This window comes from Rhincodon typus, chromosome 35 (genome assembly GCF_021869965.1).
Source record: "Rhincodon typus isolate 14 chromosome 35, sRhiTyp1.1, whole genome shotgun sequence".
NCBI classification, from domain to species: Eukaryota; Metazoa; Chordata; class Chondrichthyes; order Orectolobiformes; family Rhincodontidae; genus Rhincodon; species Rhincodon typus.
Window position 1 is genome coordinate 18,513,098 of NC_063366.1, and position 18,153 is coordinate 18,531,250.

The 18,153-nt window shown below is 43.9% G+C and overlaps 2 protein-coding genes across 3 annotated transcripts in view; one reads left to right on the top strand and one right to left on the bottom strand.

The window, feature by feature from the left end:
• ddx39b (DEAD (Asp-Glu-Ala-Asp) box polypeptide 39B) overlaps positions 1-13,171 on the bottom strand; it is a 41,032-nt gene extending 27,861 nt beyond the window's left edge. The window contains exons 1-4 of one of the 2 annotated variants that reach the window (XM_048616647.1): positions 12,799-13,161; positions 9,267-9,512; positions 3,944-4,071; positions 447-539 (exon numbers count right to left, since the gene is read on the bottom strand). In XM_048616647.1, coding sequence (XP_048472604.1) covers positions 447-539; positions 3,944-4,071; positions 9,267-9,477 — 432 coding nt within the window. In that variant the 5' untranslated portion in view covers positions 9,478-9,512; positions 12,799-13,161. Of the gene's footprint in view, positions 1-446; positions 540-3,943; positions 4,072-9,266; positions 9,513-12,798 lie in introns of both variants that reach the window. The other variant, XM_048616646.1, reaches the window with a different exon arrangement.
• An 852-nt stretch (positions 13,172-14,023) lies between these two features.
• LOC125486975 (polypeptide N-acetylgalactosaminyltransferase 6-like) lies at positions 14,024-17,858 on the top strand. Its single transcript, XM_048616659.1, has 2 exons — positions 14,024-14,065; positions 17,427-17,858. Exon 2 carries the CDS (start codon positions 17,433-17,435, stop codon positions 17,856-17,858), a length of 426 nt encoding a protein of 141 aa, XP_048472616.1. The 5' UTR covers positions 14,024-14,065; positions 17,427-17,432.
• The last annotated feature ends 295 nt before the right edge of the window (positions 17,859-18,153 follow it).

Sequence of the window (18,153 nt, forward strand, 5' to 3'; positions counted from 1 at the left end):
ATAGCAGATTTCCTCTTCAAAGGACTTAATAAAACAGACGGGTCTTTCAAATAATTAATGATAGTTCCCACTGCGCAGACTAAATTTCACACACAGCGATTGAAATGAAATTCCAACAGGTGGTTTTTTACCGACAATCGGCAATGGTTTCGTGGTCATCATTAGGATTTTTAATTCCAGACATTTTCTTTTAAATTGAATTCATATTTCACCATCTGCCTTGATGGGATTCAAACCCAGGTCCCAGAACATTAGCTGAGTTTCTGGATTAACAGTCTAACAGTAATACCACTAGGCCATCACCTCCCCCGACTAAATAAAAACAAAAACAAAAAGAAACACACATCTCAAGGAAGAATTGCTGTCTCAGAGCAAGGAGGGGATTCAAAGGAAAATACTAAATCACAAGAATAAAGAAAGCTACACACTTGGCAGTCCACTCTTACCTTCACGCTTGGCATGTATTTGGAGAACCGTTCGTATTCCTTGCTGATTTGGAATGCCAGTTCTCGAGTGTGGCACATCACCAGGACTGAAATCTAGAAACAAACAAACTTACTTGAAACATTACTGCAACAACAGATCCCACCATCAAATCAGGAACTGAGCTACAAGAAGAAAATATCACTCTTGGATTACAAGGTGCTGATTAACCTCAGTACTAAATTCCAGTCTATTGGAGGAAAATGCTGATCTAGAAAGTATGAAATAGGAACAAAAAAATGCTACAAATACTCAGCAGGACTGGCAGCATCCATGGAGAAAGAAGATTAAGATTGGGTTGATGACCTTTCTCAGAACCTCTGCTGAACTATTCAATCCCTCCACCTCCTGCACTCAGTGGTTCTCAAAACGTGGTTCACAAATGGGCTCCTGGAGGCCCGTGCTTGCTTAGAAGCGAAATTACTTGAGCTGTTCACCTCAAGGTTTGAACTTAAAAGCTTGTAAACAAACTCCAGACATCCCAGCATTACTTACAGAACAAACCTGACATGAAACTAAACCTACGTTTTTCCCGTTCTTAACACACACAATACAGGAATATAAATCAAACCTAAAGTTTGATCTTCCACTTCAGAACCCAAGTTTCTAAATAACATGAACTTTCATCATCACACAAGTGTAGTTTTATAAGCAAGTTTGCATTAATTTCTCAAGAGAATGATATTACAACATATTAAGATGCTTCAAATAAACTCGTTTTCTTGGAGCATTAATGCTTCAAGTATGAAAATGTTTACACTCCTGTTTCTGGGATGTATAAATAAGAATTGATACAGCACAGTAGGAGGCCATTCTGCCCACCATACTAGCTGGCTATCCCTAGGAATAATTCATCTAGTGCCACACCCCCTGTAATGCTGTATGTTTTGATTTTACAGAGGGGGAACATGCCAATTATAAGGGGGCATAAGTTTAAGGTCAGAGGGGGAAGTTTAAAAGAGATGCGCGAGACATGTTTATTTACAGACAGGGTGGTAGGTGCTTGGGATATGCTGCCAGAGGACATTGTAGAAGCAGATAATGATAGCAATGTCTTAGAACCATTAGGTAAGACACATGAACAGGCAAAAAAAAGGGGATATGGACTGTGTGCAGGCAGATGGGATTGGTTTAGAATGGCATCGTGATTGGCACAGACATGATTGGTCGAAAGGCTTTCCCCTGTGCTGTACTGTTCTATTCTATAACAGAACCCTCCTAAATGTCTCCACTGAATCTGCTCACCACACAGGAAATTCCAGATCCTAACCACTCACTGCATGCTATTTAGCAGCTAAAAGGTAGTGAAAATTTTACACTTTCCATAATACCAATGAGAATTTTTTGTGGCAGCTAGTGGAGCAAGATCAGTAGGTGGTTTGAGATGTTTTTTGCTCATCGAAGTAATTCCCGAACAAATCGACATCGCTGTAGTATACAGCATCCACAAGAATCATTGCGTTAGTTCAACAAAAGGTCATCAACGTGAAGTGTCAACTTTAGTTTCTCTCTCCATATTAGGATGCCTGACCTGATAAACTCTACCAGCAAGTCACATCCACAAGGTATGGAGAGAGATCAAAAATTGCTTTGAAGCAAAATTTGTTTTTTTCACATTTTAAAATGAACATTCTTGGACTGCTGCCAATCACTAATCCAAAAGTACAGTCCACCTGCAAAGTTCCAACAGGCAGTCTCCAGGACACAGATACCATCATCCTTCTGAAACGACGCACTCTTTCAACATACCATAGAATCATAGAATCCCTACAGCGTAGAAGCAGATCCTTTGACCAATCGAGTCCACACTGACCCTCCAAAAGGCATTCCACACCCCTACCCTTATCCCTGTAACCTTGCATTTCCCATGGCCAGCTTACCTAGCCAGCACATCCCTGGACTCTATGGACAATTCAGCCTGGCCAATCCACCTAACCTGCACATCTTTGGACTGTGGGAGAAAACCAGAGCACCCAGAGGAAACCCACGCACACACAGGGAGAATGTGCGAACTCCACTCAGTTGCCTGAGGCTGGAATTGAATCCAGGTCCCTGGTGTTGCGAGGCAGTAGTGCTAACCACTAAGCTACGGTGCTGCCCTGTGTGGATTTTTCAATCCACAAACACCAGAAGACCAGCTGATTTTGAGGTCTCCTGGGTCAGTTTTGAACAAAGGCGCATGTTGAAAATTATACCTGAAGTGGCGTTATCAGCTCATTCTTGACTCCATAAAAATGAACAATGGACTAGAGACATAGAAATTCAAAAAGTGGCTCAGGTAGTACAGAACTTGAGCATTGCTGAAAAAAATGACACATTATAGGAAAGCTTTTTGTCTTGGACTCATCAGGGCGATTCACAACAAATAAGAGTGTATAGGGAAAACAACCTTTTCACACTGCATGATGAGAGAGTACTGAGTGGACTGGTGCATTCTCCATGATGGTGCAATTAGGGTCTACTTGTCAACCAAAATCAAAACACTATTCTCATGTAAAAAGATTGTAAACTGTCCTGATTAGGTTTGATGAAATGTGGATTTTTTTTTTCCCTTAAAACCATAGAAACTCCTCATTATGCCAAACTTGACATGCACAGAGACAATCACGTTATCAAAACCTCCCTGCAGAGGCTATATGTAATTTCTACATCGCCTTGCTTCGGACTGGTAAGACGCAGTTTGCTGCTAACATTGAGTCAGTGTGCTAGGAATCTGACTTGTAAAAACCATAGCCAGATTCCAGGTTAAATCTGGCCTACTGTACATTGTAGAAATCAAACAGAGACCGGATGACCGCTTTGCAGAACGCCTCCCAGCATTTTTCCTTTTTAGTACAGATTCCAGCATGTGCTATAATTTGTTTCTCCAGTCTAAATCTTCTTCGAACCCAAGTTCCAGAGAAATCGTGTGTCCTCTGCAAAAGTGGACACTGATCTCAACTCACTGCCTCATCAACTTCAAAAGGAATTCTGTAACTTCAGCCAACTGCAGCCCCTGAACTCGAAAGCCTCCAGAAAGAAAACTTAACTTGACACTGACTTTCTAGGCTGTAAAGACCATGTTTTTTTCATTTTCAAAATTAGGAAAAGAACTATCTGTGTACATGTTTATGTTTATGGGTGCACATACGTGTGCATTATGACAATCTCTTCCCGGGTTTGAAAACACAAATAAAGCTTAAAGAGTTCGTTATGGGATTTAAAACTTGGATTGCACAAAGAGGGGAAAAACATACCACAGTCTTTCAAGAGGGTAAAGAAATAAGAAAAACTTAAAAACACCTCTGCTTGTGCTCTGAAGAAGAGAACAATGAAATAATTCAATTCACCTCTCCCTTTGGTCTGTGACAAACATTTCCTGATTTTAATCGCAATTACAGCTTACACATTAAGAATGTACAAAACAGAAGCAAGGATTGTCCATTTACCCAAGGCCAATCATTAGCAAAATAGAACTCACTTGTCCGGTGACAGGTTCCAGTTGTTGAAGAGTAGCCAAGACAAACACTGCTGTTTTTCCCATGCCAGACTTGGCCTGGCACAAGACATCCATGCCCAGAATTGCTTGGGGAATGCACTCATGTTGTACTGCAAGGGAACAGAAGCAACAATCAATATAAATAAGTGTCAGACAAAAGCACCCACAAATCAGCAAGTCGTGAAAGCTAAGAGTGCTGGAAAGCTGAAGAGATGTTTGAAAATTCTGTCAACTCACAGCAAATCAGTCACAGCCTTGAATCTTTAGAAAAAAAAAATCATTTCACGGGATGTGTTACTGGTGAGGGCAGCATTTAGTAACCATTTCCAAATGCCCTTGAAAAATCAATGGTGAGTTGCCTTCTTCAACAGCTGCAATGCATCTCACGAAACTTTTCTGCAGTGGTTTGGTATAACTTAGTGGCTTGCTAGGGCGATCCTACAGGACCGTTAAGAGTCAGCCGCAATTTGAGAGCCTGGCCTCACATGCAGGCCAGTCGGGTACAGACGCCAGATCTCCTTACAGACAGAGTGCACAGGAACCAGATGTTTTGCTTTTAAAGTGAATGACAGTTTCAAGATCACTCCTGAAACTCGCTTCCAAATGCCATAATTCAACTGATTAAGCTTAAATTTGAGTCCCTGCTCCCAGAGCATGAGTCTGAGCCTCTGGATTATTTGTCCAGACACAAAGATAATTAAATTAAACCAGCAGACTAAAACTACATGCATCATGAAGACTGGGCCACTTTCAGGCTCTCAGTCATAGCTTCAAATTTCAGACCGGTGTTCCGTGTACGCTTTTCTGATTATAGTTGGATATTACACAGATGACACTACATTGATAGTGAGAGCCCAAACAATGAGAAATTCGAAGGATATTACAATCTGTGCAGCAACAGCTTCAAAGGTGTTTAACAGAGCACAAGTCACGCTGGAAGCTGGGCTCGGATGTTGGATGAGGGCAGGATCAAAGCAACTGGTCTTAAGCGTGCTTTCGAACAGCAGTGAATTGGGGGCACTCAGTGGAGAAAATCCAGAATATGGGACCGAGGAGCACAAGATCCACCGGCAATATTGATTTTATTCACTGAATGAGCATGGGACATCGCTGGCAAGTTTGTTGTTCGTCCTTTTGATGGAGTAACACCCACGGTTGATAGAGGGGATCTGGTAATTGGATTTCCAAAAGGTGTCACATCAAAGGTTGCTGCATAAGATAACAGCACGTGGTGCAAGAGGGTGAGCGGTCGGGTGCAGGGTAAACACGATAGCATGGATAAAAGGTTTGGTTCGCTAACAGGAGAATAAATGAGGTTGGTATGGTTGTTATGCTGTCTCCAGTGGAGTGCCAGAGGGACCAATGCTGGGTCCTTGATTACTTAAAATGGACATCAAGGATTTCGATGAGAGGTTCCAATGAATGGTAGCTAAATTTGGCAACAAAACCAAGTTATGTAGGAAAGTGAGCTGTCAATAGGAAGCAAAGGAATATTAGACAGGTGAAATGAGTGGGCAAAATTTAGCAGATGTAATATAATGTGGGAAAATGTAGAGTTGAATACTTTGGCAGAAACAACAGAAAGCAATATTTTGTAGAAACTGAAAGAGACTGCTGAACTCTGTGGTACAAAGGAGTCTGGGTATCCTGGTATGAGTCACAAAAGGTTAATATGATGTACAGCATGGAAAGATAAATGTATCGCGGTCATTTATTGCAAGGGGAATGGAATATAAAAGTAGGCAAATTTTACTGTTGGCATATATGGTGAGACTGCATTGGGAGCATCATGTTCAGTTTTGCACTCCCTATTTTAAAAATCATAATTGCTTCAGAAGTAGTTCAGAAAAGGTTTGCTTGACTCATTCCTAGGATGAAAGGGTTACCTCTTGTGAAGAAAATATGAACAGGTTGGACCTAGATCAGTTGGAGCTTCAAAGAGAGGTGTTTTTATTGAAACATACAAGATCCTGAAGGGAATTGAAAGGATGGAAGCTGCGTCTCGTTGGTGAGACTAACATTGGAAAACACGTTTGGAACAAAAACAAGAGGTCTTCCTTACAGTCATAAAGGCGTAGCACACAGAAAAAGGCCTATTAAGTCTGTGCCAATCACAAACAATCAAACTATTCTAATCCCATTTTCCAGACTTGGCCCACAGCCTTGTATGCCTAGGCAGCGAACATGTACATATACATATACATACTTCATCAATGTTGTGAAGGGTTCTGCCTCTACCACTCTTACAGGCAGCGGTTTCCAGTTTCTGATTACCCTATGGGTGAAAAAAAATTTACCTCTCATCCTCTCTAAACCACCTGCCAATTACCTTAAATTGATACTACCGGTCATTAATCCCTCCAAAAGGGAAATATTTTTTCCTACCTACCTTGAATGTGATAACGATTATGATTCTCTTTGCCAACTCACTCACAAGTGCTCTATATTTACTACACCACGTTTCCATTCACTAATTCTTATCGACCCCATGTTGCAAGCAGGTTTAGATCTGTTTTTGCATCAAAGGCTATACTTGAATAAGTGTTAATCCTGTAACCTACTCAGAACAATGCCATCCCCACCATCGTGTCTCCATAACTCACTGGAAACTATGGAAAAATGGTAATATTAATTTAGCCCTTAGCAACTGTCTCTCAGGACCTGATAGGCTGCAGAATATCAAACAATTTCCTCCTCTAGTATGTACTTCGGAAATACATATTAAATGGGGCCACAAGCCATTTAAGAAAACTTATTTTCAAAACAGCAATAGTAAATGAAATCTCATGACCCAGCTGCGAGAGATCAGTTTAATATCCTCAATACTTTTATTTAGTACACGTATAATTTCTCACTTACTTAGATCATAAAGGTCTAATATTTTTACTAATATTACTAACTTTAAAGACAAAGAACTAAACCTCAATTATGCAAGCTCAAGCTGGACAGACATTCTAATCCCATCAGGAGTAACAGCCAGCATTTAGTAACTGATTAAACCATCTCCTGCTTCCCCAGGACAGATGTCACACAACCTTGTGTACAATAGATACAACTATGTGACAACATAATACTAAAATTTTAATGTACATAAAAACTGTGTATAAACAAGGCTACTGTAAAACTGTGCTTCGGGATTCCATCGCCACCTCGAACCATGCTACTGCAGATGCTCAATACAGAGGGTATTTCTGCCGCTCACCGATCTCGGTCATTATTGAAACATGATCCCACACCTGTCTATGCTCCTCATAATTTTATACATTTCATACATGTTCCCACTCGGTCTCCTCAACTCTTAGGAAAATAACCCTAGTCTATCCAGTCTCTCTTCATTACCTAAAACTCTCCAGCCCAGGCAATATCCTGGTAAATTTCCTCTGCACCCTTTCTAGTGTATTCACATCCCTCCGATACTGTGGACTCTAGAACTGCACACAATACTCTAGCTGTGGCCTAATCAATGTTTTATACAGTTCCAGCATCGCCTCCCTGCTCTTAAACTCCATGTATCAGCTAATAAAGGCAAGTATCCCATATGCCTTCTTAACTACTTTATCTCCCTGTCTCAGTACATTAAGGGACCAGTGGACATGTTCACCAAGACGAAGATTTGTTTTTACTTGTTTGCTCTCTGATGACCTTTAGAATCGTGGGAGCTGGGTCTTTAAATGTTATCAATGCTAAGTTAAAGAGATTTTTGGTAGATAAGGGAATGAAGTCTTATGGGGGTAGGCAGACATTAAAGTAGAGTTGAGACCATTGCAGACCAGCCACGGTCTTCCTGAATAGTGCAGCAGACTCACAGGGACTTGGTGGCAGAAACTGATGGAAGGTATTTGACGTGGCAGCGATGGACCATTAACCAGGTGGGTCACGAATTTCAAATAACCACAAAAGAACAATGCGGAGAAATGAGCAGAGAATTCTTCAGCATTCCTCTGGAATGTATCACCTGAAAAGACGGTGAAATCAAATTCTAAAGTAATTTTATTAAAACACAACTGCCCTTACACTTGAATTTGCAGAGTTCAAGGGAAAAAGATTGGAGTCCAGCGCAAAGGGGCGTACGGCATCTTTCTGGGATGAAAGATTCTATGATTTCAATGCACAGGTAACGGTAGTGCTGTTACAGAGGAGGACAAAGTTAGCTGCTGATGCTTTTCTTGATCTCAATCTGCCAGATAAATGAATGGATTGAACAGGCAAGAACCTAATCAGGATCAACTGTGACCTTCATCTATTCTCCTCACCCACAATCAAATATCCCACCAATATAGAATGTGCTCATATCATAATGCCTGAAGAATTACCTCTAGTCGAAGGGACTGAAGAAGCAGTGCAGTGGTTAGTGTACCTCACATCAGAGCCAGACCGTCCAGGAGTTATTCGAGGGCCCTCTATGACTTGACGTTTTCAGTCATTATGTGGCCAAACAGGTTGATTATCAACCTACAAATCCTCCTTCAATAGGGCAGACAATGAGAGCAAGAGAATCTTCTGGTCAGCCAATCATTTGATTGTGGGGAGGTGATGGCCTAGTGGTATTATCGGCTGGACTGTTAATCCAGAGACCCAGACAATGTCCTAGGGACCCGGGTTCAAATCCTACCACGGCAGATGGTGGAATTTGAATTTAATGAGTATCTGGAATTAAAAATCTAGTAATGACCATGAATCCATTGCCGATTGTCAGGAAAAATCCACCTGGTTCACCAATGTCCTTTAGGGAAAGAACCTGCCATCCTTACCTGGTCTGGCCCACAAGTGACTTCAGACCTACAGCAATGTGATTGACTCTTAACTGCCCTCTGGGCAATTAGGGATAGGCAATAAATGCTAGCGTAGCCAGTGATGCCCTCATCCTGTGAATGAATAAAGCCGTGCTTGTTGTGGAGTGACACCAGGATAGCAATACATTCTCCACCGAAAACCGGCCGTGAGGAGCTTTAGACATGGGGAAGCCTCCCCAAGTCGAAGGTACCTGAAGGGTGGGCTGCACCATCACATGCCTTCTGCCATTTCTCAGCAGGGTTGCAGGCACTCCACTGTAACGTTATATGAACAAAACAGCTCAGGAGAGAGCAAGAGAGCAGAAAAAAGAAAATATTGAAGCTTCCTGCACAATCTATAGGAGTTGAGGGTTCTACAGGAGTGCTGTACACTTCAGGAATCAGAATGGTGCTGACAGCAAATGGGACTTTAGGTGTGTGTCACTCTTTTGTAGATCACTGCATGCCCAGGGTGGCATCATTACAGTTTGACAAAATCAAAAAATAAATAAAAATGCCTTAGAGACTCATACCTTCAGAGGGGTGCTCAAAACCACAGTCGACAATGGCGCGCAGTAACTCTGGTTTCAGCAGGAAGTCTCGGAACCCAGAACTGTGTATAGACACATACGAGCCCTTCACATCCTTCTTCAGCGGCACCTCCGAGGCGTCACCGGCTGCTTGGTTCTCGACCTCGTCATCCTCGTAGTCCAAGAGCTCATTGTCAACATCGTTTTCCGCCATTCTGTGCTGTTAAATGTAGGTGTCCTTCTCTAAAGCTGGGGGAGGAGGAGAAAGGAAGGACACGAGAGTCTTAAATTCAAAATTAGACAGTCTGGTTACCCTGGTTATCAGACCCTGCTCTGGTAATGCAAGCATTCCAAGATCGCCTAAAATTCCTAAGCACTAGCCCTGCACTGCCTTAGTCAAAGACACGTACGCCTTGCCCACATCCGTACCCACTTCTTCCCAACCTTGTTTATGCATGTGTCTTACACTTGCAGCTCATTCTTACATAAATGCAGTGCCGCTCAGTTGGCACATGAAGATGCGGAGAACATAGCAACTTTCCATAAACACGAAGGAATTGATGAAGAAGAAAATAACAACCAGAAACAATCTGATCCAACGAGAGCATGGCTTTCCATCAGGTGCTCTGGTTTACCCCCCTCAGACCAAAGACATGCAAATTACGTGGATTGGCCATGTTAAATTGCCATAGTGTCCAGGGGTGTGCAGGTTAGGTGGATTAGCCATCCGAAATGCAGGGTGACAGGGAGAGGGCAGGTCTGGGTTGGATGCTCTTCACACGGTTAGTGTGAACTCAATGGGCCGAATGGCCTGCTTCTACACTGTAGGAATCTATAATACTATAAATGACAACAGCATCTACAGAGCTGTGGGGAAAACGCAGGGTGTGGAAATGCAAGTTTATACTACCCATATATCTCAATTTGTGTAGAATTGGTATACAGAGTAAAAAGATGCTGAACAAGCTGCTTTGCCAAGCATACCAAATGTGAGGTTGAAAGGTCGAAGGAATGAAACTATCACTCATCATTTCTTTAGGCTCTGGCACATATTGCTTGTTCACTGCATTATAATGTGATTGATTGGAGAGCTTCCATGGGTCGTGCGACCGTAGTAATGGAATTGCTGACAGAGACTGACATTAACATAAATACACCTTCTTGGCTCCATAATATCTAAAAGTCTCTACTGTGAGACTGACGCATTGTTGTTTAGTGCTAGCATGCATAGAATGAAGAGGTTGAAATGTAGAAGTGAGTAAGCCACCATTTGTTGCAATCAGGAATTGCTGCAGGAATTAAGAAATATAGTAACTGAGCTTTTGTACCAAATGCTCAATGCAGTAAGAAGTCACATCATAGATCTAATTCCACGGTAGCTACAAGTAATGACATTGTTTAATATATAAAAAGAACAAAATTGGAGGCAACACTAAGTAGAGATGAAGGGTGATGGGATTAACTGAACATCACTTTCAAAAAGCCAACATGGGCACTACAGGTCAAAGAACCTCTTTCTGTGTTGTGCTATATCCTGACGTTCTGCCTCCCGTTTCTTTGTTAAATTATATCACTCTTCAAAACCTACGCATCTCACTAGGATATGGATGTATCACCATCAATATGGGTAGGCCTGATGCCAAGCTGTTCAAATGTAGAAGGCTTCACTCCCATATCCTCATCTGGTATCAATACAATTTTCCCAGCTTTCGGGGGGGGGGGGGGGGGAATGATGGTGAGTGAAGACAACAGAGAGAAGATACAGCTAGATAGCAATGAGATGCACTGGCAGGTCATAGAGTCATGTACCGCCTGGAAACACACCCTTCGGTTCAACTCTTCCATGCCAACCAGATATTCTAAAATAATCTTGTGCCACTTGCCAACATTTGGCCCATACCCCTCGAAACCCTTCCTATTCATGTACCCATCCAGATTCTTTTAAATGTTGTAATTGTACCATAGTCCAACACTTCCTCTGGCAGCTCATTCCATGCATGCACCACCCTCTGCATGAAAAAAATTGCCCCTTACACCCCTTTTAAATCTTTTTCTACTCACCTTAAACCTATACTCTCTAGTTTTGGACTCCCCTACCCGGGGTAAAAGGCCTTGGCTATGACGTTCAGGACTTTATAAACTTCTATAAGGTCACCCCTCAGTCTCAGACACTCCAGGGAATATAGTCCCAGTACATTCAGCCTCTCCCTACAGCTCCAACCCTCCAACCATGGCAACATCCTTGTAAAGGTCTTGTGTTACACTGGTTCAGCAACTAAGAGGTTGTTTGTGGCAACCTTTTTACTTCCATGATATGTTAAAAATTATATAAAGGGCTCGATGCGATTGGTACAGAGGAGCAAATTCGCATGGTGGGTGAACCAACGAAAAGAATGGGGGTGTAATATTCCACGTCTAAAATTCTGCCATTTAGGAACGAAAGGAGCATTTCCACTCCTACATGAAGGAAAGTGTGGTGGAAATCAGCCCTTGACCGCTTCCAAAATACTGCAATCGAAATCTTTCAGATTTCTGAGTGACACATTTTCATCAGGTCAAGTACTTGACGTAAGAAAACAAGAGTCGTCTTTCACTAGCACGGACGCGATGGGCTGATGGGGCTTTTGTTTTGTTTGTACTATAGCGCTCCATGACCACGCGAACGACAGAACTGGCTGCGAAATACTGAACGGTCTCTTTCGCAAACCCCCATCCCCTAAACCAACTTCCCTCACCTCTTACCACCTCCCACCAAACCACACCTCAACTCCAACCACCAGGTACCAAACAGTGGAGATAAGTGGTGGAACAAGGAGCCGAAGCTAATGTCGCAAAAGTTCTGCAAAAAAAAAAAAACAAAAAAAAGAGGGGGGGGGGGGGGGGGGAAGGAATCCTCTGGGGTAAGAAGGGCGAAGCGAGCGCAAAAAGCAAACGTTGATTAAAATGGACCGGTTGGGGTTTGCAGGCGATGGAGGTGGAGTAGTCCCCCAGCCCGACAGCAGTGGCATGGCGCGAGATCCCGGGCAACGTTCCATTCTCTGAAGAAGGGTTTAGGCCCGCAACGTCAGCCTTCCTGCTCCTCTGATGCTGCTTGGCCTGCTGTGTTCATTCCAGCTCTACACCTTGTTATCTCTTCCATTCTCCCCCCCCAACGCCTCAGGAGGGGCCATTCCATTCCATTCCATTCCCTCCCGGCGGCGGGGGTTAAAGGCCGTACCATTCGCCCCATGGGGAGGTAAAGCCAGGGGGGATCTTATATTCTCCTCCCCGGGTGGTCTAAGGTGTCGCTCCTCACCCCTCATTTCTCCACGACACCCCCACCCCCCCTCCACTCGAAGCTGCTGCAAAAAGGTGGAATATCCCGCTCATACAACCCCCCCTCACACCCCCCCCCACCCCCACAACAACGCCGCGTTTCTAACCATCACTCCGAGAACTTTCTGAACCAGTAGCATCCCCATCCCTAACCCCGGCCTCGCGCCCACCCCCACAACCCCAAACCCCAAACCTCAAACCACCTCCACAGCACCTATACCTGGTGTGTATTCGGTCAGATAAATGAACAAAAACACAACGATCTCTCCCCTTTTCTGTGCTCACTCGGGTTTCACCGACTCCATTCAGCGATCGTCGCCCCCCCCCCACCAACACCACAACTACCACCTTCGTCCTCCTCAAGACCCTGAAAGAAGAAGCTGCCTGCCCAGCGCCGGTTTTCTCATCTCTGTTTCGGTGTGGGGGGAGGTGGGAGGAAATGCTTTACTGCCTTCCTCAGGGGTTTTGAGACGGAGGATCCGTCTTACAGCTATTAAAATGATTCAAACAGCCTTTCCGTATTTATTCTGTGGGTTAAAAGGAGGTTTGACTTTTTTTTCAATTCTTCATCACCTCCCCCGCCGACCATTTCCCACCCGTTGCCTTGGCAATTGAAGGCATCTGAGCGGACAGCCCTATCGGGGTTTTTTCCTTTTGGGTCACCGCCGGGTCTCCAGAGGCGGGAGCCGTCAATAGACCCGCTACTGCACATGCGCTATGCCGCGATTGGCGCCCTACTACACACACGCTATCGGGTTACCGGCGGCGCCAGTTCCCGCGCATGCGCATTTGTCACATACTCCCACCACTGCGCGCGCGTTGTCAGGAAAGGCGAGGAGGTTCGGTTGACACGCATGCGTAGTAAGCGGATAGCGACCGGCGCCTCCGGAGTAGCGCATGCGTACCTAACCACCACAAACCGCTCCCGTGACTGTGCATGCGCCTATGTACAAGCGCCTTCTTAAGAACAAGGGGGGGGTGGGTCAGAGAAAGTTCCTTCCCTAGAGCCGGCAGCCCCCAAGCACTAACTCTTTTTCTAAAAAAAAATCTTTGATAATTGTGAGATAACTTGAAATAGGATGTTTGATTTCCTTAATGTGAATAGAAAGAAAGTAGTAAGGGAAGGACGTTATTGTGTGTGCCAAGAATAATAAGCCAAGGTTCCTGAAGTCAATGCAAGGTAAACTCACAAGTAGAAAATGCTGGAAATACTCAGCAGCCAGCTTAGTGTGGAGAAAGAAACAGGGATGGTGTTTCAGGCCTGTGTCCTTTCGTTAGAACGGGGGAAAGTAATAGAGATGTGATGGTTTTTATTTTGTTAATTCATGGGTAGTGGGTGTTGCTGGCTTTTCTAGTATTTATTGCTCATCGCTAATTGCCCAGAGGGCAGTTAAGTGCCAACCACGTTGTTGTCGGTCTGGAGTCACGTGTAGGCCAGACCAGGTGAGGAGGGCAGATTTCCTTGCCTGAAAGGACGAGTGAACCAGGTGGGTGTTCACAACAGTGGATGTTGGTTATGTAGTCACCCACAGGTTAGATTATAATTTGGATGTTTATGTACTTAGAATTTCACTATCTACCATGACGTGCTCCCCAGAATGTCAGAATTGTTTGTTCTCCAGTCTGGAATACTGGAATGGTAATAAGGCAAGAAAAGAAATAAAGATGTGTTGAGAGCAGGTATGCAGTTGCTGGAAGCAAAATGTAAGGGAAAAAAAATCCAAAACATGCAGAGAAAGGGAAACAGTGGGGGCATAGACTATGGTCTGAAATTGTTGAACTCTGGGTTGAGTATGGGGCTAGTACTTCAACCTTCAATGAGACATTTTGAAGTCTTCTAGACTCAACATTGATTGTACAGTCACAACAACATACATACATTGATGTTGTGCCTTTAATATTGAAAGAAGACCCCTAGTGCTGATGTAAATGCACAGCAAGCTGGAAAGTGAGCAAAATAAGGAGGTAAAAGCTGTGTTAAGGAGATTGGTTTCAACGAAGGTTAGCCAGGAGGGGCTTGCAGGGGTTGAGAGAAATCTCTAAGATATGAGATTGGACAGTTGAATGTATGATGCCTGTTGGGGCTAACAAGGGGAAAAATGAGTGTGTCAAAGGAACAGAATGATTGGGGCTGTTTTGCAGGCAGAGAGGTTATAGTGATAGGGATAGACAAATTAAAACAGAAATTGCTGGGAAAACTCAGCAAGGTTTGTCAGCAGCTGTGGAGAGAAAGCAGAGTTACTGTTTTGGGTCTAGTGACGCTTCTTAATAACGATTTGTAGCTAGAAAAAGATTAGTGTATATATGTTGAAGATGGGGTAGGGGGAGGGGAAGGAGTAAATGGTAGGTGGAGATGATAGAGCCCAAAGAGATTTTTAAAAAATCGGTTGGACAGACAAAGGAATGGGTAAAGGTCAGCCTGAGGGAATCAAGAGCTGCTAATTGAGACTTTAAGCACAAAGCTAAGAGGTACAGAGTAGATTTGGTTAACTATATGATCATGAGTATAGTTTGTTATTTTCCATGTGTCAGTGGACTAGGAGGGGAGCCATTTTAAAGTCTCTGAGGGAAGGGGCAGCAAAGTTGGGCAGATTGAATAAAAATTTCAAAGATCTGCCTATTTCACAACATTGCAATATCCCAAAGTGCTTTAAAGACATGGAGTGCATTTAAAGTGTTGTCACTACTGTGATGTAGGAACCCCAACGCACAATTTGCATGCACAAAGATCTCACAAACGGCGATGTGACAATGATTAGATCATTTATTTCTCAGGAACGTTGATCAGTGCTAAATATTGACGGAGACACCAGAGAGAGCTCCCTAACTTCTTCAAAGTGTTGTCACTGGCCTGTTTTGCAACCACCAGAGAGGGCAGAAGCAGCAGTTTAACATCTCCCAAAGTCAGCACCACTCGAGTTGCAGCCTGGCTCTTGTGCTGAAATTGCTGCATTGAGTCGACTTCATACCCATGACAATTTGACTGAGGCAAACATGCTGCCAACCTGAGTCATGGCTGACCGAGGACGTTTCAGGTTGTTGTGACCATATTACTCTTCAGGGAAGTACCCCACTGTCACATCAATGGACAGGGTTTTTCAAACTCATGCAGAAAAGAAGCACTCCTGACTGTTTCTCTATTCATTCATCCAGCATTGCTGGATAGGCCCATCCCTAATTGTCCAGAGAGAGTTAAGTCTTAACTACATTGCTGTGAGTTTGGAGTCACATGTAGACCAGACCAGGTAAGGTAAGGTAAGGACAGCAGTTTCCTTCCCTAAATGGCATTAGTGAACCAGTTGGGGTTTTACCTGACAGTTGGCAATGGTTTTGTGGTCATCTTTAGATTCTTAATTCCAGATTTTTATTGAGTTCAAATTCCACCATCTGAACCCTGGTCCCCAGAATGTTACCTCGGTCTCGGGATTAACAGGCCAGTGATAATACCACAACGCCGTGGCTTCCCCGAACATGAAGGGCTGCTTGTGGGAGTAACCACTGAAGCTGAGCTCAAAGGGAACATCTTGTGTTAAAACGTGACCATTCGAAACAACCTTCTTTCAAGTGAAAATTTGTCAACCTTTCTCGAACAAGCAAATACTTGTTTAGATGGAGATTTTCTCCATACGTTCCCCCTTCCTCCTCACTCCCCATCCCCCCACCCCCCGGTTATTTTCAGTGTAGTTGAGGTAGTGGTCAGTGAGCCCTTGTTTAACTGTTACATTTACGCTACAGTTTGCAAACCTGAGAACTGGCAAATAATTGACATTTGAAACTCACCCAAACAAAACCCAAATTGCTTTGTTTCCTCATTCGCCCAAGTCCAGTTTAGCTGTCAGTAACCACTCGCTGAACCAGACTGTTTCACAGTTTGGCAATACCTCTGTTTTAAAATTCTCATTGTTGGCTTAAAATCATTCTGTAAAAATGCCCTCTGCAACATTCGACAATCCTTTAAGATCTCTGTGCTGTTCCAATTCTGGCTCCTCAGGCTTCCACCATTCCTGACAATCTACACTTTGACATAGACCCTTCAGTTCAACAAGTCCATGCTGAACAAAATCCCAAACTAAGCTAGTCCTATCTGCCTGCATCTGACTCAGATCTCACCAAACCTTTCTTATTCATGACATTGGTGCCTTCTGGCTCCTGAATTCTGGAATTCTTTCCCCTTCTCCACCGAGCCTCTCCACCTCTCTTCCTTTTAAATATCTTTAAAACCCACCCATGATAAAGATTTTGTTTATCTATCCTCATACCTCTTTTGTTATAAGTCCTAATTCGTCACTACGAATTATGACACTAACCAGCTAGAGGTTGTTGTCGAGATCAAAGGTATTTGTTCGCCCTGCAAAACACAAATAATGTTGACACAACTTTAAGAGTGTACCGTTTTCGCAATTTTTCACCCTTACACGTGTGCTTCGGACATGATTTGTAAAATTCTAAATGTAGAATAGAATCTCATACCTGTGAAGATAAAGGTCAAAATTGGCTGAGTTAAAAATGAGGCCTTCAGATCTGTTCTGCCATTCAGTTAGGTCCTGGCTGATCTGCAACACAACCTCTTTTATTCACCTTGGTTCCATTGAAGCAGTAAAAGAGCAATTAAGGATGATCAGATAGCTGGTACAATTGTAACAAGCATCGCCATTGACTACTTTTCAAAGTGCTTTGATTCCGTAAAGCCCAAAAGGAGGTCCTGCTGCTGTAACAGTAATAATTATACGATATTTATACATACAAATTTGGTGGCCCCCTCAGATCGGGTCAGGAAATTTCTTTTTTCCCAAAAACAAATCGCCCTCAGTGGTTAATTCTGACGCTGATTTGTTTTCTGTCACTCAGGAAGGAATGGCCTGGCTGGTGAAAGTAGTTTCACTTCGGAAGTTCTTGGTGGTCCTGCCTACCTGTGCCCTCGTCCTGTTCCTATTGCACTGCCTGTCCAAAATAGCCGAGACGGAGTGGTCAAAGGATGAGTCACAGACGGACACTACCTTCATCCTGCCCAAAGCACCCGGCAGAAGACCAGCCAGTGTCAACCGCCGCTGCCTACCCGGGTACCACTCCAAAGTGGAGCTAGGGCCTGTCGCGACGCGTCACCACGAGGACCCAGGTATGCCAGGTGCCTGGGGAGGTGCTCTGCTGCTGGATGGCCTCAGCTTCAAAGAGGCGACCGAGCGGTCCGTCGGTTTCCAGAAGCACGGCTTCAACGCCTTCGCCAGCGACAGGATCTCGATGCACCGCGGACTGGGGCCTGACACCAGAGCTCCGGAGTAAGAACCTGCCTTTGTATTGGGCACCTGTGCACCAGTTGGGGGGTGTGGGGGCAGTGCCAGTCGGAGACGGAAGGAGGTCACAGGGTGGTTGAACATGCCGCAATACTGACTTGTAATTGGCGTAGCGCCTTTGAAAGTTAGCATGACATCCCGAGACACATCATGGGAGGGTTCAGAAACAAAGTTTGATACCAAGCCGCATGAGGACATATTATACATTTCATCAGAGAGGTAGGTCTTAAGGATTGCCTGAAAGGAGAAACAAGAGACGTAGCGGGTTCGCAAGAGAAATCCAA